Genomic DNA, 23,594 nt, shown 5'->3' on the forward strand with positions numbered 1-23,594 from the left:
ATGAGAAATATCAACCAGTAAAAGATCTTCTTGAGAAATGTTTGTGATTTGTTAAAGGCATTATAAATACTCTATATTGCCTAAAGTATTGGGACGCCCCTCCAAATCACTGAATTCAGGTGTTCAATCACTTCATGGCCACAGGTGTATAAATCAAGCACTAGGCCTGCAGATGCTTCTACACACATTAGTGAGAGAATGGGTCGCTCTCAGGAGCGTGTGTGTGTGTGTGTGTGTGTGTTCGCTTCTACACACATTAGTGAGAGAATGGGCCGCTCTCAGGAGCTCAGAGAACTCAAGCGTGGGGCTGTGATCGGTGGCCACCTGTGCAAGTAGTCCAAATATTATACTAATTAAAGCTGCAAGCAGCATTTAGCGGGGTTCAAGCCTTTAAGGCCTTTAAGCACACAAGCATCAAAAGACATTAAGTTTTATTTAGCAAGCATTTAACAACTGCCATCATAGATGAAAAAGTCAATTTACAGCCTATACAGGCAGTTTACCATAGGAAATATATGGTTTTAAAGCGTTTTTACATTTATAGTTAGAGTCTTCTTATAGTCTTGCCTGATCTCCACCACTTTTATTAGTAGTACTCAAAGTGTGCCCATACTGTATGTGTCAGATTTGTTGTAAATATATAATTTTAATAAGGAGTTTAGACAATTATATTCAGTGGCGTAACGAACGAGCCAACGGGCCCTTAAGTAGGATTATCAAGGCAGGCCCCTTGATGACGCAATTGATGACGCAATGTCCGCGAGTAGGCTACCATGAATAGGGCAGGATATGATCATACACAGCATATAAGAGATGAGATTACTAACAAAATCATGAGTAGCCTACGCTCACCAAAAACAAAACAAAAAAACAACAAAAAAACAATGGGGACAGCGCACTATAAAACATTGTTAGTACTTGGTCCAAATACATAAAAAAGATGCTCTCTTACATTATAGTGGGATTTTCCGGGCTTTCCTATGTGCAACTGCAAAGTTGTCGATTAGATCAGGATTGTGCGCACAGGCAATAGGCTTGTTTGAGATGCGCCTTGCCTCGCCTGAAATGTATGCTAGAGTAGGTGGCTGCAGTGAGAGGAGGAGTGAAAAAAGCACAGGCAAGCCGGACAGTTCTCTCTACTCACAGTGGATCTGACACCTGCGAGATCAAAGATGGATATCGCGGGATTCACGCGATTCACGCTCGTGCACAGTTTTGCTAATAAACTGGATGTAATTCAAGTTATGTTGCTTTTATATGAAAATAAATAAAATGAACAAGACACCCAAAGTACTTGTTATTTAATTCCATTCCAAATACATGTTTATCAATATTTCTTTCTTTAATACAGACATGTGTTTTTATTTATTTTATTTTTTTATAAAAAATAAATTGCATAACCCAAAGAGATCGCACTGTCAGATAGTTTGGGAATATTCACAAACAACATATACACATAAAACATGATATTAGAGTTTTAAAATCAAACATTTTAAAAGAGAACAATACATCACAGTTGATAAAACCAATGACCATTAAGCTGTGTCGTCAGCAAGTCGTTTCCCATCATGCTTTTGATCAGCGCAGTCGGTGGAGAGCAACTGCGCGCGACTGCAGAATCCGACACGTGCGCCTTGCGCTCGCGAGATATTTTTGACATACATCAGCATGACATCAGAGCAAGGCAGACCGTACTCTGACACATTTGTAACCGGCATGCATCTCGTGCTGATCACCGGTGATCGGTTCTGCGAAGATTTTGCTCATCTCAAACAAGCCTATTCTCAATTGACCCTTTGCAGGGAGTTTTATTGATAGGCGATCTGACTAATCATAATCCGCCATTTTGTCCAACAAAGCAGTCAGGAAAGTTAGTAGATTAACATAGGAGGATTTAAATTTGAAAAACAAAGTGTACTGACGTCTTAGCACTTTAAAACAACATTCCTTTTATGTTCATTCATGTTTATTTTAATGATATAAATTAACTAGAAGGAAGAGATGATCGGTTCACAAGCAGCTTTAACTGAGCCTCGAGTCTACAGCGATCTATCAGACACATTAAAGAGTCACAAATGGTATTTATTGTTTAAATGTCTCAAAAAAATTACTACATTTGAAAGGTGTGAAAAGACTTTGTTTCATATCAAAAGTACTCGTCTGTCAGCGCGCAGTCTTTTCTCTGATCCGCAATGTATTTTTCACTGCGTGAGAACTTGGTGTGGTGTGAGGCCCTGTCCACACGAACACGGGTATTTTCAAAACCGCAGCTTTTTCTACGCGGTTTGGCTGTTCGTCCACACGCAAACGCAGTATCCGGTTACTGAAACCGGACTTTTTTGAGAACTCCGGCCAGGGTGAGGATTTTCAGAAACGCCGGTTGCAGTGTTGTCGTGTGGACAGTGAAACCGTAGTTTTTGCCTTGCGACGTCAGAGTGTGCGCCGTTATCCGCTGTGTTTGACGTCAGATTGTGCGTCGCTGACTGCTTTGTTGACGATTCTGTGCAATGGCGGACGTAGCCCACATATTGCTGATAGTAACTGTGCTAACAGGGCTGCTTGTATCATGTACACAGATACATGCTCAGATATATTATTATATTGCGGAACAGAGGCGTCAGAATGAAATTCTACGCGGGGCACTGGCAATGACAACAAACCCACGACACAGACCCCGCCGCCGTGGCCGTCGCCGGTTTTGGACGAGACCCGGTCGGACCTCTAGTTGGTGGGACAGCTTTGAGAACGAAGTGGTTGTTGCTGAAGAATGGAGAGAGAATTTTCGTTTGTCGAGGACATCGCTGTTGACTTTGAGTGAGCTGCTTCGCCCGTACATTGAAGGGCAGACAACTGTAATGAGATCGCCTGTCAGTGTTGTCAAAAAAGTTGCCTGCACACTGTACTATTTAGCAGACGAGGGGCGATTACGCAAGACTGCAAACGCCTTTGGATTATCAAGACAGGTGGTGTCTAAAATAGTAAGGCATGTATGTGAAGCAATTACTGTCCACTTGGGCCCTGTGTATATACAGTTGCCTGTCACTGAGTCCAGTGTACACGAACTTGTAGCGGGGTTTCACCGAGCCCATGGCATTCCTCAGTGCATTGGTGCTGTGGATGGGACCCACGTAGAAATTAAGCAGCCATCTACAAATGCTATGGATTACTTGAACAGAAAGGGTAGGTTTTCTCTTAACATACAAGCCACATGTGACTACAAATATTCATTTATTGATGTAGTAGTCAAATGGCCAGGTAGTGTCCATGACGCCCGTATGTTTGCAAATTCAATGCTGAACACACATTTGAAAAATGGCACGATCCCCTCCTCAAAAAAATTTTTTTTAGAACATGCGGAGTCAATTCCAGTTTTTCTTCTTGGGGACCCAGCGTATCCTTTGCTTCCCTACCTGATGAAGGAGTATGCAAATGGGGGAAGCACTGTTCAGGAACAGTATTTTGGACTCTCCTTATGTCGAGCCAGAATGGTTATTGAATGCGCCTTTGGCAGATTGAAAGCACGATTTGGAGCATTGAGAAGGGCGATGGACATTAATCTAAACGACCTTCCCTTTGTCATCTATGCCTGTTTTGTGCTCCATAACTACTGTGAGGCCACTAAGGAGACGATGGACGAGAACAGAGTCAATGAGGCAGTTCAGCATGACAAGGACAACCAGCCAGACACACAGACTTATTTCAGAGCCGACTGCATCACAGCAGAAGGGAAAAGGGTCCGGAGAGTTCTTACTGAATTTCTTGATCCATAAAGGGGACTTCTATCTGCTGGACACTGTCTTCTCTGCCTTGTACATGAGGGTGTGTTACATGCCAGTCAAACCTGCTTATGGTCTATAAAGTGTAATCCTGAACATGTGAAAAACTGTTAAGTGCCTTAAGTTAAAATTTGTTGTTTTGTTGCAGGAAATCAATTATGGCTATTTTATATGAAAATGATGTATGTGGTTGTAATGTCCTTGTGAGTTTAAGGCATCTACAGTTCACACATGGCATTGTCTTATGTTAAATAAACACTCACTCAGACATGTACAATATTCAAACTCTTTGTATTGAATACATTCTTCACATTGTTGGAACTGAATCAGCCACTGCACAAACAGTCACAAGTTCACAACCTGCCTGAGTTTCAGCTCAATTTAACAAATTAACTCAATGAGCAATACCAGTGTCAAAACTGGTAACTTAAAGAATACTACTGGCATGACCTCACCTCATAACTTAAAAGTAGGCGGGCTTCCTTTACAGAAAATCTTTTGTACTACAAACTTAAAGGGTTTGACAGTCCATTAAAAACAAAACAGACCTTTTTTTGCAATAATTGTTTTCTACGTACAATATTGAAGCCGCCTAACAACAAATGTAATATTTAACACCTCAAAAACAGGTGTACTTCAACAGTCTTTGAACAGAAAGTGAAAGTATAATAAAAAATGAAATAAATATAAAAAAAAGATGCAGGCCAAACAACAGCTTTCTAATGTTTTTTGTTAACAACTTCAAATGTCATCCTGGAAAAGTGCTTGTGTGAATGAAAACGGTCTGAATCCCTGCACAGGTGAGGTACAGCCAGGTGTGTGTGGTGACACACTTACAGTAGTGTTGGGTGGAAATGTGGCAGGTGTAGTGTTGGGTGGAAATGTGGCAGGTGTAGTGTTGGGTGGAAATGTGGCAGGTGTAGTGTTGGGTGGAAATGTGGCAGGTGTAATGTTGGGTGGAAATCTGGCAGGTGTAGTGTTGGGTGGTGGTGCAGATGCATACACGTGCCCATATGGACCCCTGGTTTGATATGGTGACATGTTGAATGGTTGTGGTGGTGGAGGCATTAGAACTTGTCTCAGCAGTGAAAATCCATCTGCAATTGAGCTTGTCATACTCTCAAGACTACTAGATAATTTTCTGAAATTTTCAGATGCTTGCTTCTCTGACGTCTCCATCATGTCCAGAATTCTTTTTTTGATCTGGATGTCTTCCTCGGCTGCATGCAGCAACTGTGTCTCAGCTGGAAGCTTTCTTTTAAGTCTGTCCTGTTTGTGTCCTTTGAGTTTTGCCTGGAAAACAGTAGATTAAAATAATTATTTCAAACTTACATAAGAAAGTTTCAACTAAATAGCCTAAATGCTAAAATGTTACAACCGAGTTAGCCACATGACCAACAGAACATTGGTGTTATAAAGCTAAGTACATTTACATTGTACTTAAGTCCAGTTTTGTGTAACTTATGTTTTGAGTATTTCCAATGTCCAGTACTGCAGTTTTAGATCATCAATACCCACCAGTATATAAAGTACTTGAAGTTCACTTTAAATGAAAATTCTGTCATCATTTACTCACCCTCAAGTTGTTTCAAACCTGTATGAATTTCTTTCTTCTGCTGAACATAAAGGAAGATATTTTGAAGAATGTCAGTAACCAACTAGTTAACTGGAAACATTGACTTCCATAGTAGAAAAACAAAATTACTATGGAAGTCAATGTTTCCAGTTAACTAGTTGGTTACTGACATTTTTCAAAATATCTTCCTTTATGTTCAGCAGAAGAAAGAAATTCATACAGGTTTGAAACAACTTAAGGGTGAGTAAATGATGACAGAATTTTCATTTTAAAGTGAACTTTGCCTTTAAAATTATCCCTGCCTTTACCAGTTGTAACATTAACATGATGAACACATTAACACATTGATAAGTTCTCCAGTAATAAAATATCTGTTTTCTGAAATTAATTCATCATTTTTTATTTTGGTACTTAAGCCTTTTCATGGTTTTGTTGAAACATATATGCTTATACTTTTGTACTTTTACGATTTTTAATACAGGACTTTTACTTGTAACAGGGTACCTTTCTACTGTGTTATTGCTACGTTTACTTAAGTAAATGACCCGGTACTTATTCCACCACTGCAACAGACACACCGGTACCGGTGTGTATATAGAGTTAATCTACATTCTACTTTTATAAACAAAATGCACGTCTTAATGGTCAACGATTAAGGATACATACATTAAGTAGAGCTCTCCTCTCCTTCACCACTGAGGGGGCCAAAGTGCTGCCATCAGAGTCTTGAAGTTGATCAGACACAGGAGACATTTCCGCAGCCGAGAGATCAAGTGTAGAAGATGCAGAATCTGAACTGTGATGAGAGGCCGTATCAACATCCGTCGTTTCTATACCGGATGGAATGGTTGTCGTTGCAGGAGAACCACCCCATATCTGCTCACATAGTTCAAAATAAAGTAGAACCACTCTGCCATGGCCGCTTTTCCTACCGGAATCCACCGCTTGCCTGTATTTACCCCGGATCGTCTTAAGCTTGTTGGTGATGATGGTCCTGGTTATATCCTCTTTACGATGAGGAAACTCTTGGGACATCTCAGAAGGGTACTGCTCTAGGAACAGCGCTAGGATGTCGGCGTACTTGGACTGGCAAGACTCCCAGTCCACGTTTTCCTGAGTTTTGCTAACTTTGTATTCAAGTGTGACAGTAAGGAACAATTGAATTTCATCATCACTCCAAATATATGACTCCCCCTTTCCTCTGTGCGCCATGTTTGTAAGCCTACCGGAACTGGTAATAACTTTCTGTTAGGCTTCTGATTGGCCAACATGCCTTTACGATTAGGGTGATATCGCCGCCTGCTGGTGTGGCATGCTCTTGACAGCGCTTGATAGCGGGTTTTTGCGTTTTCATGTAGACGGAGATTTCTTTAAAACCGAGCATGTGTGGACAGGATTTTTTTTTAAAACACAGGAGGAAAAACTCCGGTTATAAAAATACCCGTGTCCGTGTGGACTAGGCCTGAGAGTGGCGTCGCTTGTCAGACATAGCAACAGTAACTAAAGTGGGCGGGTCTTTGCGAACGGTCATTGACAGTATGGACGGGGATTCGTCAGTCTCAATTCAAAACAAATTTCATCACAATCCATCATTGTTCGTTTCAAACATGTGAGAGCATCAAAATGATCCATGGGTGAAATTGATTGGATTTAATAATTTTTTTTGTCAGTTTCTATCATAATTTTAACATTTTGGCATTATTGTTTAGCTATTTACCTATGTTTTCAAATTTCCTTTGTTTTTTTGTTGTTGTCTCGATCAGACTAACGGCTTTGAAGATAACCACAATTTTTTAAAGCTCTAAATGACACTTACAAAAACCATAAAGCGAAACCTGGCATGTTTGGTATTGTTGGACTCGGCAAGGATTCTTAGGAGGCCACTCCTGTGAAAAAAACACGGGCTTGAAACTTCTAAGGCTCCTTCAAGGCAAAGCCAATGACGTATACTGAGTTTTTTGAGATACACCAATATTCTCATAGACTATCATGGCACCCTGGACAAAGACACCGCATGCCAATTTTCAGTAGACTAACGGTTGGGTGCGCTTATAGCTATTTTCATGATTTTTTTCACTGTTTTAGCGCCACCAAGTGGCCAATTGTCACGATTTTTTTTCACGTCAACTCAGATTGAGCTTATGAACATGTGTCCCAAGTTTAGCATAAATATCTCTTTCCGTTCACAAGTTATAACCATTGTATAGTGCCACCTAGTGGCCAATTGTTGCGATTTTTTTCAAATGATCTCAGATTGAGCTCACGAAGATGTATCCCAGGTTTAGCAAAAAAAACTCTTTCCGTTCACAATTTATAACCATTTTAGTAAAAATGGCCCTAGTGCCATCAAAGATTTTGGTTCCCCTTATCGACCGTTAATTTAAATTTTGAATTTTTTGGATGATTATTGATTGTCAGACTCCAGAGAATATTCTTGCAGTGGTTTGGTTCCAATCGGGCCAAAAACCTAGGAGAATTCAGCAAAAATTGGTTTTTCAAAAAAATGCAATTTACTCGAAATTGGTGCCCGAAGGGCGAGCAAATCGGAGATAGCCATTTTGTCCGCCTTGAGCCAAAGATTCCAACAATACAAGACACTTGATCCTGGGACAAACAGACTAAGAGTTATGAGCAATTTTTAACTTTTGGTTGCTGTAGCGCCACCTATGGGCCATTCGGGGTCATACTCTGATAGGTTGTCCCCAAACTGAGGCCTACCATCTGGCCAGGTTTCATGTCTCTAGGCCTTACGGTTTGGCCTGCACAATGCGTTTTACGAATCCTTACAATTACAATAGGGTTTCAGCATTTCATGCTTGAACCCCTAATAAGAATGAAGGCTTTTGCCAGTTATAGCGCCACCTATGGTCCGATCTCCATGAAACTCTGCATGCTTTCTCACCATGTTCGGACACATATGCTCATCAATTTTGGTGAAGTTCTGAGTTTTCATTTGGGATTTATAGGCTTTTTAGTGTATTTTGCCACGCCCCTTTTCTAAATGACCCTGTTATAGCCACTTAAATGCAAAAGTTGAACTTTTTTTCAATAATTATTGATCTAGAGAGTCCAGAGAATTGTCCTAGACTGGTTTGGTTCCGATCGGGCAAAAAACCAGGGACTAGTTCGCAAAAGTAGGTTTTGGACAAAATTCGACATAGCAGAAAATGTTCCCTGCCTACATCCAAATCGGAGATAGCCATTTTGTCTGCCTTGAGCCAAGGATTCCAACGATATTAGACACTTGATCCTGGGACAAACAGTCTAAGAGTTATTAGCAAATTTGAACTTTTGGTTGCTGTAGCGCCACCTATGGGCCATTCGGGGTCATACTCTGATAGGTTGTCCCCAAACTGAGGCCTACCATCTGGCCAGGTTTCATGTCTCTAGGCCTTACGGTTTGGCCTGCACAATGCATTTTACGAATCCTTACAATTACAATAGGGTTTCAGCATTTCATGCTTGAACCCCTAAATATTCCACGCTCAACTGTTAGTGGGATTATAACAAAGTGGAAGCAATTGGGAACAACAGCAACTCAGTCATGAAGTGAGATCACAGAGCGGGGTCAGCGCATGCTGAGGGTCACAGAAGTGGCCAACTTTCTGCAGAGTCAAGAGCTCCAGACCTCCAAACTTCTGTGGCCTTCAGATGAGCTCAAGAACAGTGTGTAGAGCTTCATGGAATGGGTTTCCATGACCGAGCCGCTCATCCAAGCCTTACATCACCAAGTGCAATGCAAAGCGTGGGATGCAGTGGGGTAAAGCGCGCCACCACTGGACTCTAGAGCAGAGGAGACGTGTTCTCTGAGTGACCAATCACGCTTCTCTGTCTGACAATCCCATGAACGAGTCTGGGTTTGCCAGGAGAACGGGACTTGCCTGCACTGTAAAAAATGTCAGGCCTCTCCAATTCAAAAATGTCTAGTGACTGATCACATCTAAATTTCTCAATTGGCCAAATTGAATTTCTGTGAATTGAATTTTATCCATTGTGGCAATAGTCTGTTAATATGGGCTCAATTTGAAATAATATGTTGAGCCCATGGAAAAATGTAATTTACCAACACTGCTGTAAAACATTTCTCCAATCTAACATTTTCTAGTGACTGGTCACATCTAGATTTTTCAGTTGGTCAAATTGAATTTCTGTGAATTGATACAATTTAATTCAAAGAAATGCATGTACACTGGCAGTACATGCATTTCTTCACACTGATTTTTTATTTTAAAGATCAATCGCAATACTAGACTGTTACCAATCCAGTTTCTTTCAACATCAAGAAAAGGCATCTTTACAGTGCAAAGGTGGAACAGAAGTTGCATTTATGCTTATTTATACAGACTGTTTAATGCTGTTCATGTACATGCATTTACACAAAAATTGCATAATGCAAAAAAAAAAAAACACTCAGTAGACGGAGAAGCTGCAATTTCATCACAAAATCATTATTGTTGATTATTGCTTCTGATTGTAACAGTGATCCTTACTGTCGATTAATAGAAAAATGTGGTGGAAAAAAGCATGTCATATTCTTGCTACAGATGAAACAATACAAAATGTTTATGAATGTATTCAAAATGTAAGACTTTATATTGGTTTGTTTAGTTGCTGTTGTCCTGCAAAGTGTATCTCCAACCAGCTCCAAAACACCTGCCCGGTAGTAATCCTGGAGTCTTTGATTGGCTGATTCAGGTGTGTTTAATTAGGCAGGAGCTAAACTCTGGCTGTCACAAAACTCACGATTATAGCTTTATTATAAGTAAACATTACTTCAATATTATATGTGTAGAACGGTTTATTAAAATTATATTATGTGTTAGATTATCAAAGGTTTACTCATCATGGTAGCAAGTGCTTCTGTTTTTCTGACAATTAGCCCTACAAAAAGTCTGCAGGTGACGCTCATATAGCAGAAATAATGTTAAAGTTCCCTTAATCACTTTAAGCTTCATCAGCTAAATCATTCATTTCCCAATTTAGTAAGTTAAGAAAAAAGAGAATGTGGGGAAAAATGGGAAAAAATATTAACATGAATTAAATTTAAAATACACAAATAAATAGCATTACGTTGACAGGGAAAGGATATTACATTTCATTTTAAGGGTCATCTACTAAGTATAATTTACCACATTGTAAAAGGAGACCCGCCCCCAGCACTCATCCTAAACTGGTCCGGGTCTGTGTGACCATATCTCACCCATAATCAGACCAGCTCTAACGGTCCGTAATCGGGCTGAATGTGGCTAAATGTGCTGTGTCTCAGTGCAAATCAATTCCGCACATCCAAAGCCTAGCCAAATCGGGCAACCATTACTGTGCCAGAGCTGGCTCACTTTTGGTGAGCCACTGCCAGAACAGGCGAATAAGCCGGAAATCAGCCGCGATTACACTGGCTACCTGGGGTACGATTCAGCACTGACACACAATATAAGTATAACTCTCTGAACAGTGAATGCTCTCAGTCCCATGTCACACACTTGCTTCTCCATCTTCAGTGAATCTGCTCATAGCAGGGCTCGTTGCCCATCGCATGAGCTCAGGAAGTGTTGAGCATACACACTTATTCAGTCATCTGCGCTGCCTTTCTTAAACACACTGTAAAGTACAGAAAATAACTGTAAAATGAATAGTGAATTACTGGCAACTTTTCTGCCAGTCTTTTACTGTTAATTTTCTGAAAAAAGATAAAAGAGTGTTACTGACGATGGAAAAAAAGTGCAGTTAGAATAGTGCAGTAGAGCATTTCTATAGTGTGACTATATTGTATTGCAATAGGTAGTACTTATACTATACAGGCAACAGTTACAATCTTCTTTTATCCCTTCCTTGACAATATAGACCTACTTTTTATTAAGTGACGTTTATGAAGTCTTTCATAATTTGCAATGCTAACTTCTGAAAATTATAGTGTATGAACTCATGCACAGTATATGTGATTAGAGAGTAATAATTCCTTAGACATGTACATAAGATACACATTAGAGATGTGATCCTTATGTAAAACTGACGGCATACCTCGTTTGTTTAGTTATTTTTGAAAGCTTTGTCGTATTTCATAAGTTTTAATACTTTTGACAAAAGGCCACTGGCAGAAAAAATGGTGTCTAAAGAGAAGATGTCTTCAAGACCCAATGATATTACGTGTACAGTCTCCATCGTCAGATCATTTAGAAGTCTTGGATAACTGAGCATAATGTGTGCAGCCAGAAAGACTGGATGTTTTTCAGTCAGTCTCACATCTCCTCCTCTGATTTCAGCACTCTTCAACTTCATTACAGCGTCTTGAATGTTCATCTTGAGTAGGTCTACAATCATACACTTCACTCGAAGCTGTTTTATGAGCATAGTGTCGCCTTCTGTTGTCTGCTCTTGGCTTGATAATTTCACACATGTAAAAATATGTGCCAGGTGTGACTTGTATGAATCTATTGCCTTGCCAGCCTTTTCCAGATCAGTCAATGCTTGAGCAATATAGCCAGCGTTTTTCTTAGTAATAGTGGCCAGTGCACGATTATAGAGAGGAATAATCTCCCCAGATGTGCCGGTCTCCAAAGCTTTGGTGTACATCTCAATGCTCTCAGCAAGGCGTCCCTTCTCACGGAGATTGTTTCCAGACCTAATGTAATAGTAGACCATGGAGGATGGAGACTGTTTGCTCAAAAGTTTCTGCATTGCGCTTGATAAATCCACCTTTAGCTGTTCCTTCAGTGTCACAATGGATGTTTCCTCACTGAAGTGCATTAGGAGCCACAAACCCCAACACTCATGAAGACAGGGCACAATTACATCAAGCTGGTCGGAGAAAACAATATATATGTTGTCCAACACATTAAGGTAATCAGAAAAAAGCTCTTCCTCTTTTACGATTTTTGGAATGTCTTTTTCAAGGAACCTTGAGAGTCTGATCTTCACCATAATGTTTCTGGCATCTTTTGCCTCTTGCAGATTGGTTTTCATAAATGTGATCGATTTCATTGTCAAAAGGCCTGTCAGAGCAGAGACCATTGCCTCATGATTTTGGGAGCTGTGATTTTCCAGATAGCAATTAACCGTTTCCTCAAACCGGCTTTCTGTGCAACCACGTGACATCAATATAGATGTAAGATGTTTCAGACGGCCGAGTAAGCTGGCGAGAGAAGTGTTTACGTCCATCACTAGTTTCACAGAGTCAGAGAAATGACTGGCGCACATGATGAGTTGAGCAGATCCTGGACTCCCTTGGCGAGCCGTTCGCCCGAAGGCTTGCTTTTCAACACGGACGTTCAGAGGTAAGAAGGTTTGCACCACAAACAGACCTCCTGCCTCCTCTACGCTTTCACAGACCTTTAGGTCTGTCCCTCGACCCGCTAGATTAGTTGCAATGATGACGTCCCCTTCTTGAATGTCTGACTCTGTTATTGTAGAGTTATCCATGTTGTTATTCACATAAAGTTTTAGTTTGTCTTTTGAGATCGTGTCTGCCAGGGCTTTGTAAATGTTTCCTGCACGATTGATCGTTTCACAGATGACGAGAGCTGCACGTGGACCTCGATAGACTGTAGAAGTCACTTGATCCTGTACGACATTACAGACCGTCCTGATCCACTCGTCCTCCTCAGGGACTACCATACCTTCAAGCTCATAAAGTTTCCTTCGTCTATATGAGGGAATCTTACAGGTATCAATGCCGTTGTAGAGCTTCTTCACCATCTCAAGCTCTGTTTGGTCCCCCAAAGTTCCTGTGATCCCATAGATCTGTTTTTGGTATTTCTTGAATAAACCCACATTAGACATGAAGTTTGTAATAAGACTCATGTTGGACAGTTTAGTTTGGTGTTTCATCTCCAGAAACTGCTGAAGTCCTTCCCCCCATCTCATGTCATTCTGCACAACGCCAGTGGAACTGTAATCGACAGGAGCGACTCCATCTCCATGAAGGACGTATTCGTGGCCCAGAGTCATTTTGGTGGCTTGCAGAGCATTTTCAATCCAGGTTTGTATCTTTCCATTAACAAGGTCTTGGAGGCCTGGGATACGAGATTCAGTTTGTTCTCCTATTGATTCAGACTGATAAACCATTTTTATGCTTTTCCCTAGTGATGTAACCAGTGAGTCTTCATCAAAGTGCACAACATGACATTTTCCATTTCCCAGAAGAAGAATTGATATTTCTTGTCTGTTATTTGTACCCATAGGACTGATTTCATTGAGTTTCCTTAAAGCCCCATCAGGCGCTTGCTGGTAGAGTTTGATGAAATACTCAGGGAAGTTTCCCACAAACATGGTGATAAATGCCACCATCTGCACAACACTTGCTTTATCTAGGCATTTTAAAACATTTGTCATGTTTTCTTGCACTTGCACTGAAGGTTTTAAAGGCATTATTCCTGCATCCACAGCCGCCTGCACAATACTTTGTTGATCAATGTTTTTATTGTCATGCATGATTTCAGACAGAACCTGAGAAAAGAGCTGAATGTGCCCTACAATCTCCCCAGTCTCTAAACGCTTCATCTGGTTGATGATAAACCAAATGTCAGCCAGTGTCCCATTTAACAGTTCCATGAGAGGTATATTGCTATTCAAGTAGACCACTTCAAGACCTTTGTCCAGCATTAGAGAATCCACCTCATCCACTATAACACAGTGAAACTCTCTCTTAGGTCTCACATCTCTTCTGTGGAAGCGCTGTCTCAGAAAATCACCTGCAAAACTGTCAGTCGTACCGTAGACAACCTGGCATTCATAGCACTTCTTCAGCTCACTGTCTTTTGATTTGTTGGTGTTGGTATCAACAGTAATATTCAGTTCCTTATAAAATCTACGCCATTCTTTAGCGTCTCTTTTAGCAAGAACAGGAGAACTGGAGATGATATCAGGGGTTTTCCCGGTCATTGCCTGATACGCTGCAAACATTGCCACGATACATGACTTTCCTTCCCCTGTTCCCACCTGAACCAGCCGACTTGATTTAGAAAGAGCAAGAATGCACCAGCTCACCATCTGAGTCTCTCGAGGTTTAAAGTTCATTGTATTTTCTACAGCTTTGCAGAGCTTGAACAAACTTTGTTTTATTCCTTGTAGATGTGGAGCTGTAGATGCTGACAGACATTTGGACACAGAGGACACAATATCTCGCACTACTGCCATAGTTTCTTCATCAACATCTGCCTGTTCACAGATTTCCCTCATAATCTCATCCAGTGTTTTCTCCTCAGTGTTTTTGGCTATTTTATTAATTTGATCCACAATATTATCGTCATTCAATGTCAGATCTGACACACTTATTTTGTGAATCTCCACTTGATGAAGGATTTTCATCATCCATGTGGGAAAATCTTCATTTCTGCCATTAAATTCTTTCACGAGGGTTTTAAACAACTTGACGACATCATCTTTCCCCCATTGTCCGTTCTTAAGCAGGGAAATCAGTCTTGATGACAGCAGTTTTCCAGATGCTTCCATTTTCAAAATTTACCCGTGATATTTTTCACAAAGCAGCATCTCTGTCTGTGGTTTAAAAAACACATTAAACTTCAGCGTAACTAACAAACATAAACAGACAAAATGATTAATAAACAAGATAATTAAGACTATGATAGACTTTATTTTACAAAAAAAAAATAGAGCTAGTTTTAAAAGTATGTTCTCAAAAATGTATTTTTATTATTCAGACCTTTTCCTCTGAAATAGTATTTATTTATAATACTATACTTACACTTTTCAAGACCATATTGTTGTGGAGTGGTTACAGCAAACCTCTTCTAGAGTCGTCTGTGAAAAAGTCTCATGGGAGTTTCCTTATATGTGTTTGAGACGATGACGTCTCTCATGCCCTGGGATTTCCACTGCTAAATCGTCTTCAATTTGACACGTGATTTGAAAGAACACGAAGTGCGTGCTATTGTTTATTTACAAATGGAGATCTGAAACTATGGATTTTAAGTTATGCCTAAAGTATCAACTAATATGCCCTAATTCAACATTTAGACAATTTTGCATGCAGGAAAATCTGTCATTAGCAAACTATTAGTTATTGTTTCACCTTCTTAGTTTTCTCACTGCGTGATATTAACCATCAGCACATTCTTTCACTTTCTGTTGTGTTGGGAAGTACCGAAAATGGTGTGATACGGTTGATTACTTGTGTATACAGGTTTCTTTGCTGTTCAGGTGTGGTGTGATGGTGCATTTCTTCACTGACTGGTTATTTATGGTGTTGACTGTCTGGCATGACTGTTATGCTGATTTCTTTTCGTACTTTTAGTAAGTGTTTTTTCATCTGTATATAAAATACATAGTGACCCCGCATTCTAACCTAAGAAACCCAAAACCGTTTTAAAACATGGAAAGTAACTGATGAATATAAAATCCTGTTAGAGTACATTTCAAATTCCAGTCTTTACTTTGAAACATAGTTGAGTAAACTGGTTATGCTGATTAATAAAATTAGTAAATTTAGTAAATTTTAGCTGATTAGTAAATTTGATTCAGTCATTTGACCAGCTTTACATAATCAAACATTCATCTGTGTTCAGTTTAAACAGGCTTTCTTTGGTTGGGTATTTTCTGCTGTGTTTAGTTTTACTTTCACTATGTCGTGTGATCTGCGAAAATCAGGTTGTCGAACCCATGCCTATAGAGAAAAAAACCCTCCCGTGTGATTTGTGTCAAAGCATTCTTTAGTCCGATTGTTTGATGAGAGAGAGATTATTTGTAATAAACACTTTAAGAATCTGCAGCGTGGGACTGTTGTTCTGTGGAAGAACTGAACATCGTTGATTTTTGGTTGACCAATCAGAGAAAGGAGCATTTCATGAAGAAATGAGCTGTTTTCTCATTTTTCTACTTTCAATATTAAATTGAAAAACCAATGAACGCAACGAACACAGACCATCTTGGATCCTCTGTATTCATATTGAAGTTTATGATCTAGCCAAGTCATGAATCTGACAAATAAAATAAAAAAAACATTTTTGAAGACAAGCTAGAATATGAAATAGTTTAGCCAAACTAATCTTAGCATGAATATGAAGATTTTATTTTAGCATTATTAAGCATGAATATTTACAAATCACATTTAAAATTCACAACTGGCTCTTTCACAATAATAAAGCAATGGATGAGATGCATCTATGAAAGATGACAGCATCTTCTAAACATCACATAATAATGAACAGATATTAATACTTGACGTACAAAACACAACAATTGTGACACTCATCAAATAATAAAAACATAAAATAAACAAACTGCCAAAAGCAAAGTAAAAATAAGTACATTAGGACAGAGAAATCGAATTAAGAAACACAACAGCGTAATCTATTCATGCCGCACTGCATGATGGGTACATTCATAGTACATATGCACTGTAGAAATACAGTATGATGTTATTTGTTTACAGTCATTTGTGTTTGCGTTAAACTCACAATAAAACCATGATTTTTTTTACAACTTTTTAGTGCAGATAGATACAAGAAAAGTCCTGTGAAGTAATGCAATTATTAACCTGGAATACTGTCATTTTACACCAACATTTTTAACAGTGCATGTATATTATTTAATTTTGTCAAGTTGACATTCTGTCTTTTGTTTATTTAATTACATTCATAATGTTTTGTAAGGTTTGAATTTTCTCCTTCATGTCATCGAGCTCTTTGGTATCATTGCTGCTCGAGAGTCTGTCAAGCCCAGATTGGACCTGAGCAACAATTCCTGTAAGTGTTCCAGTCACACACACAGTTTCAGAAATCCTCTCAGCCAATCCACCAACGTCATATATCCGTATGAAGTGTGAGAATTCATAGGCGGAGTCGAAATATTTACCTAAATAACTGACCTCATGCTCTGGGTTATTAATGTCTCTCATTATTTCCTCAATAAGCTGATTAATGGCTTTCATCTTGCCATTCATACAGAAGATTTTACTCTTAAATTCCTCCAGTTCAGCTTCAAAGTCTTCTTTGAATTTTGTCCGCATTCTTGATTTCTTTTTGTTCCAGACTCCTCTACCGATCACACCACCTGCGGCCACCGCTGCTCCTGCTCCAGCAACAAAGGCAGAAGCTCCCAGAGTAAACGGAGCTAAAGCGAATCCCAAACCCATCATGACCAATCCAGTTATTCTAGAGTTTTTTTCCATGCTGAGAGCCTGTATCAGCACGTCTGAAATCTTCTTCAAATGTGTTCATGATAGCAAACAGTCTGTCTATGCACTGCTGGGTTTGAGGATATTCATTCTTAAAGAGTTTATTCAAATCCTCTTCGAGACATTTAAAAGAAAATCTAGAGAGAAAAATGTTTTATCAGAATTAACAGTATAATTATATATTGTACATTTTGTTTATTAATGGTAGCTGACATGAAACCAAGATTCTTTAAATGTTAATAATTTGTGCTAAATAAATGTGTACTCGACTTCAAATCTTATTTTTATTAATACTGCTAAATACTAATACATAAAAAACTCAATAATTCTCTGAATCAAGTGAATATGCAAAATAACGTTTTCTTACTGCATTCTGGGAGGTTGCTCCATACAGTTGCGCCGGTGCGGGTCATCAGGTGCTGCCATTGTTGCCACGATTAATAAAACACAAGTTAAAAAAAAATGGTGGTAAAGATTATATAGATATAAACAAAATAGTGTGGGTGATTGGGGAAAAAGCAGAGCTGTGGTTTATTTAATTTGTATATACACCGATCAGGAATAACATTATGACCAGGTGAAGTGAATAACACTGATGATCGCCTGTTAGTGGGTGGGATATATTAGGCAGCAAGTGAACCTTTTGTCCTCAAAGGTGATGTGTTAGAAGCAGGAAAAATGGGCAAGCGTAAGGATTTGAGTGAGTTTGGCAAGGGCCAGATTGTGATGGCTAGACGACTGGGTCAGAGCATCTCCAAAACTGCAGCTCTTGTGGGGTGTTCCCGGTCTGCAGTGGTCAGTCTCTATCAAAAGTGCTCCAAGGAAGGAACAGTGGAGAACCGGCCACAGGGTCATGGAGGACCAGTGGAGAACCGGCCACAGGGTCATGAAGGAACAGTGGAGAACCGGCCACAGGGTCATGAAGGAACAGTGGAGAACCGGCCACAGGGTCATGAAGGACCAGTGGAGAACCGGCCACAGGGTCATGAAGGACCAGTGGAGAACCGGCCACAGGGTCATGAAGGAACAGTGGAGAACCGGCCACAGGGTCATGGAGGACCAGTGGAGAACCGGCCACAGGGTCATGAAGGACCAGTGGAGAACCGGCCACAGGGTCATGAAGGAACAGTGGAGAACCGGCCACAGGGTCATGGAGGAACAGTGGAGAACCGGCCACAGGGTCATGGAGGACCAGTGGAGAACCGGCCACAGGGTCATGGAGGACCAGTGGAGAACCGGCCACAGGGTCATGAAGGACCAGTGGAGAACCGGCCACAGGGTCATGGAGGACCAGTGGAGAACCGGCCACACGGTCATGAAGGAACAGTGGAGAACCGGCCACAGGGTCATGAAGGACCAGTGGAGAACCGGCCACAGGGTCATGGAAGACCAGTGGAGAACCGGCCACAGGGTCATGAAGGACCAGTGGAGAACCGGCCACAGGGTCATGAAGGACCAGTGGAGAACCGGCCACAGGGTCATGGAAGACCAGTGGAGAACCGGCGACAGGGTCATGAAGGACCAGTGGAGAACCGGCCACAGAGTCATGAAGGACCAGTGGAGAACCGGCCACAGGGTCATGAAGGACCAGTGGAGAACCGGCCACAGGGTCATGAAGGAACAGTGGAGAACCGGCCACAGGAGCATGGAGGACCAGTGGAGAACCGGCCACAGGGTCATGGGTGGCCAAGGCTCATTGATGCACGTGGGGAGCGAAGGCTGGCCCGTGTGGTCCAATCAAACAGACGAGCTACTGGAGCTCAAACTGCTCAAGAAGTTAATGCTGGTTCTGATAGAAAGGTGTCAGAATACACAGGGCATCTCAGTTAGTTGCGTATGGGCCGCTGACCAGTCAGGGTGCCCATGCTGACCCTTGGGTCCTCCATTCATGTGGATGTTATTTTGACACGTCCCACCTACCTAAGCAATGTTGAGACCATATACAGCCTTTCATAGAAATGGTATTCCCTGATGGCTGTGGCTCTTTCAGCAGATAATGTGTCTGACACAAAGCACAAATGCTTCAGGAATGGTTTAAGCACAACAAAAAGTTTGAGGTGTTGACTTGGCCTCCAAATTCCCCAAATCTCCATCAAGTCTAGCATCTGTGGGATGAGCTGAACAAACAAGTCTGATCCATGGAGACCCCACCTTGCAACTTACAGGACTTAGAGGATCTGCTGCTAACATCTTGGTGCCAGATACCACAGCACACCTTCAGGGGTCTAGTGGAGTCCGTGCCATGACGGGTCAGGCCAAAATGTGGACCAACACACTATTATGTAGGAAGTAGGAAGGTGGTCATAATTGTATGGCTGATCTGTGTATACAAGATGCTGTATCTGCACAAAATGCCAAAGCCACAATCGTGTCAGAAAGTGGCCTGATTCACTGAAGCCTTATCACTGATTGAAATGACAATATAGTATTATATTATTGAAATAATGTAACATTACAGATTCTGTAACGCTCAGGTTCAAGGAAGATGAAGATGAAGAGAACCCAGGATTTATTAATAAGATCCAAATAACAAGCCAACATGTGAAACAGTGTGCTCATGAACAGACAATACCGGACAATGAACTGAAAACAAGCAGGAACTTAAATACACAGATTGTGACATGTCCCCAGTGTAAGGAGAGGTTTAAGCTGCCACAAAACACAACCACAAGAGAGGCGGGGGCAGGGTTCATATAAGTTGTCTTTTATTTAACCAAGAACTGAGGAAGGCAAAAAGGAATCTAAACTGGAACTTAGGTTCTTCCTGGTCTGGGGTATCTGTAACAGCCGTGTTCTCCTCGTCTGTTTGAACACTAGGCCAACTTGAAGGGGGAAGTCAAAACTAAAAATAAAGGAAACGTTGGTAAAGCAGAGGTTATAAGTTTAAACGTGTCCTTTTTCTCTTCATTCTGTCTCACTTTAGGCCTCCCTTTGCTTCTGCGCCCCATCCTGAGGTTGTCTGACCATTCAACCTTGAGTGAAGCAAAGTTCCCAGATTTATACTGACCTCCATTGGGCCATTATTGGCTAAAGCTGTGAGTGATTCCATGCTTGGAGTGTGAACAGGTGGAAGGGGGGAGTCCCACTGCAGCCCTAGGGGTGGAGATCCAAAGCACATCGGGAGGATCGCAAGTCCGTGGCGCAGGGGTGACGACTGACCGAGCCGGAGACATGAGGGAATCCGGTGAAGCCGCAAGGTCGAGGGTTTCTGGTGGCCCTGAGGTTGGGAGGAGCCACAGGTCGACGAGCCGAGGTGGAATGAGAGGATCAGAGGTCAGAGGCTGAGCCGAAGGATCCTATCTGGCGAGGCTTGTGAGTGCAGGCTCTGAGGCTTCACCGTACTGCAGGGTAACTCATGGGAAGATGAAGGGCTGTAGGTGAACAGCTGAGGAAGGGCTGGAGGACTGGCAGTGCTAGAAAGTGGAGGTGGGAGAGGGAGGTTGGGTGGGACAACTGTCAAGTCAAGTCACAATGAAGATTGTTTCAAAGCAGTTTCACAGTGGTAACAGGAAAATAATGCAACAAAATTTGATTCGGCTGCACAGTCGCTCTGGAGAAGACAGTGACGTCATCCAGCTCAGTTCAGTTCTCATGTAGTGTCAATGTGGACAGATCAGGAACATAGTTGAATATTAGTGTCCCCAACTAAGTAAGCCAAAAGCCAAAGGCAACAGAGGCGACGGATCACAGTTTATGTGTGACGAAGATTCAGTCTCTATGGTGGCTGATACTAGCGATGAAGAAGAAAGTGAACATGGATCAGGGTGGGAGGCAGTGTCACAGTGTCCCAGTCTATTAGCCAGTCCTCCCCAGAGTTGATCTCCACCCAAATTCCCACCGGGACGGCTGTTGCCGACTCACACCCCTGGGAACTTTGGCTCCGGGGCTTTAATGGGCACTGTCATCACAGGCTCCGTGCTAGCGGCGGGCAGATGCTCTCCGTCTGCGGGAGGCTAAGGCATCGTCGTATCGAATGTATGTCGAATGTTGATGGGCGGTGCTCTGGATCTGATTGCGAGACATCTGTGAGGTGTGACTGGACGAGGCTGTTTTCATCCTCCGCTTCGCCCACTGAGAACGCGGATCTGATCAGCCACAGCGTAAAGTTGATGTAATACCCAGGGTCCAGCAGGGATCGCTGCGAGGCATGACGAAGCGGAGAGATTCATCCAGACCACACCGGATTCCCTCCATCAAACAGACATCATTGCGTTTGATATGTTTAAATATTTACGATGGCGGAACATCTTTACACCCATTTTTTGCCTAGTTTCATTTAAACTCTATGAATAAATAAATAACACACATATGACGAATATCACAATAAATCTATTTTTTTAGTTACTCCAAACAAAGTCTTAAATAAAAACTTAACATTTTCACCCCATTCTGTCTAGTTTCGGTATCACTACTATAAATCCCACCTCTAATTACATCTTAATAATGCAAATTGTTCATTAAAGCACCTGAAAACACATTGACAACATCACACCACCCCAACCTTTCTGCAGTGCTGATTGAAGCGTTGCGTTCCAATAAACGATGTGATGAAACCAGCTCGACCGGAGAAGTGAGTTAAAGCTTGACCTGCATGTGCTGAAACAGAGAAACTCTGTGAATTCCTGTTAACTCAGAGCGCGGTCTCAAAACGGATGGATTGTCTCTTTATCTGCCATCTCTCTTGCAGTGATGGATGCAGCTCAGTGTGCAAAACCTGCTTGTGTTTTTACAGCAAAACAATAAGAACTACATAACACCTGACAATAACATGCACAAAAATTCAACAATATATTTTTGAAACTACTTGCGTAATACAAATTAAAGACAAACAAGACGTAAGACTATATCTTTTAAAGTTACCCCAAATTAAGCTTATAACAACAGCAAACTCTCAGTGTGTTCTCCCTTCTTCTTCTTCTTCTTCTTCTTCTTCTTCTTCTTCTTTCTCTTTCACTTACAACAGCGTGGGAAATGATTCGGGCAGAGGGCCATATTGCTGTTCAGTATTCACAGTTTAACAGCACTGAAAACTAAATCTGTTTAGAAAAAGAGAGATTTGACTGAAGTGTTTGCACACTGTAAAATCCAGCAGTGTTTCTAAGTAACATGTTTAGTTCACTTTACTTAATGTCTTAACTTAATTGTAAAAATCTAGTAATCTGTACTGTTCACATACAATGCCTTGTTTACTCGTTACTCTTTGTTTGAGGTGGGGCAATTCTTAATAGTTATTTTTATCTGTTTGCATTCACTCATTTCAGTCATCTTGAATGTTGAATTGTCAATACAACATTTTGAGAGAATTTTGACTTCATAAACTGATGTTGATTTTCCAAAAATGTTTCCTTCACCATTATGGAGATCAGTGTTCCCTTTGGTTGGGCTCTTGAACTTCATTTATATTATTATAATGCTCTTCCTATTGATGCAGTGATGCAACAAGTGTCTCATGTTACCAATGTATTGTTCTCAGATTTATCATTATAATGAGTGACAATATGCAAACACATACCTACCTAATCTACCTGATTGTTTTTGTCTGTACACAAGGACATGGATGTTGTTGTGTCTTAATTAATTTCAGCTTTATCAAGAAATTGGTTTCCTGTAAAAGTCTGTTAATCTCTGCTGGCACTTTCAACATTATTTTGGAAACATTGCATCAAGTGTGCAACAGCTCGCTCAGGGCTCACTGTCTCATTAAAGACTATTTTGTAAAAAAAAGTAAACTTTATCCTATTTATTAAAGGGTTAGTTCAACCTAAACTGAAAACTCTTTTATTGATTACTCACCCTCATGTCACTCCAAACCTGCAATACTTTTGTTCATCTTTGTAACACAAATGAAGATATTTGTAATGAAGTCTGAAGCTCTCTGTCCCTCCATTGACAGCTACGCAACTATCATGTTCAAGGTCCGGAGAGGTAATAATATCATGTCAATATCATGTGATATCAGGAATTGATTTCAGCACTTCTCATGTTGCTAGTCTTGTTCAGAGAGAAGCTTGAACACTTCATTGTGCTTGGGAGTTGTGCCTATGTTTCTTTGTCATGATAGACTTGATTGTCTATCATAATTGCATTTTATAAATATTGAAATATATTTACT

General features: G+C 40.9%; 1 protein-coding gene across 1 annotated transcript; it reads right to left on the bottom strand.

The window, feature by feature from the left end:
- Window positions 1–9,689: 9,689 nt before the first annotated feature.
- On the bottom strand, window positions 9,690–15,112 carry LOC307121354 (protein translocase subunit SecA-like). Its single transcript, XM_079808902.1, has 2 exons — window positions 15,053–15,112; window positions 9,690–14,844 (listed from the first exon to the last, which is right to left on the bottom strand). Exon 2 carries the CDS (start codon window positions 14,797–14,799, stop codon window positions 11,380–11,382), a length of 3,420 nt encoding a protein of 1,139 aa, XP_079665028.1. The 5' UTR covers window positions 14,800–14,844; window positions 15,053–15,112; the 3' UTR covers window positions 9,690–11,379.
- Between the last annotated feature and the right edge of the window lie 8,482 nt (window positions 15,113–23,594).

This window comes from Gobio gobio (assembly GCF_949357685.1).
Source record: "Gobio gobio genome assembly, chromosome: 2".
Lineage (NCBI taxonomy): Eukaryota > Metazoa > Chordata > Actinopteri > Cypriniformes > Gobionidae > Gobio > Gobio gobio.

Excerpts from the sequence above, each read along its gene's own strand:
- LOC307121354 (XM_079808902.1), bottom strand. The coding sequence starts at position 14,799 with ATGGAAGCATCTGGAAAACTGCTGTCATCAAGACTGATTTCCCTGCTT.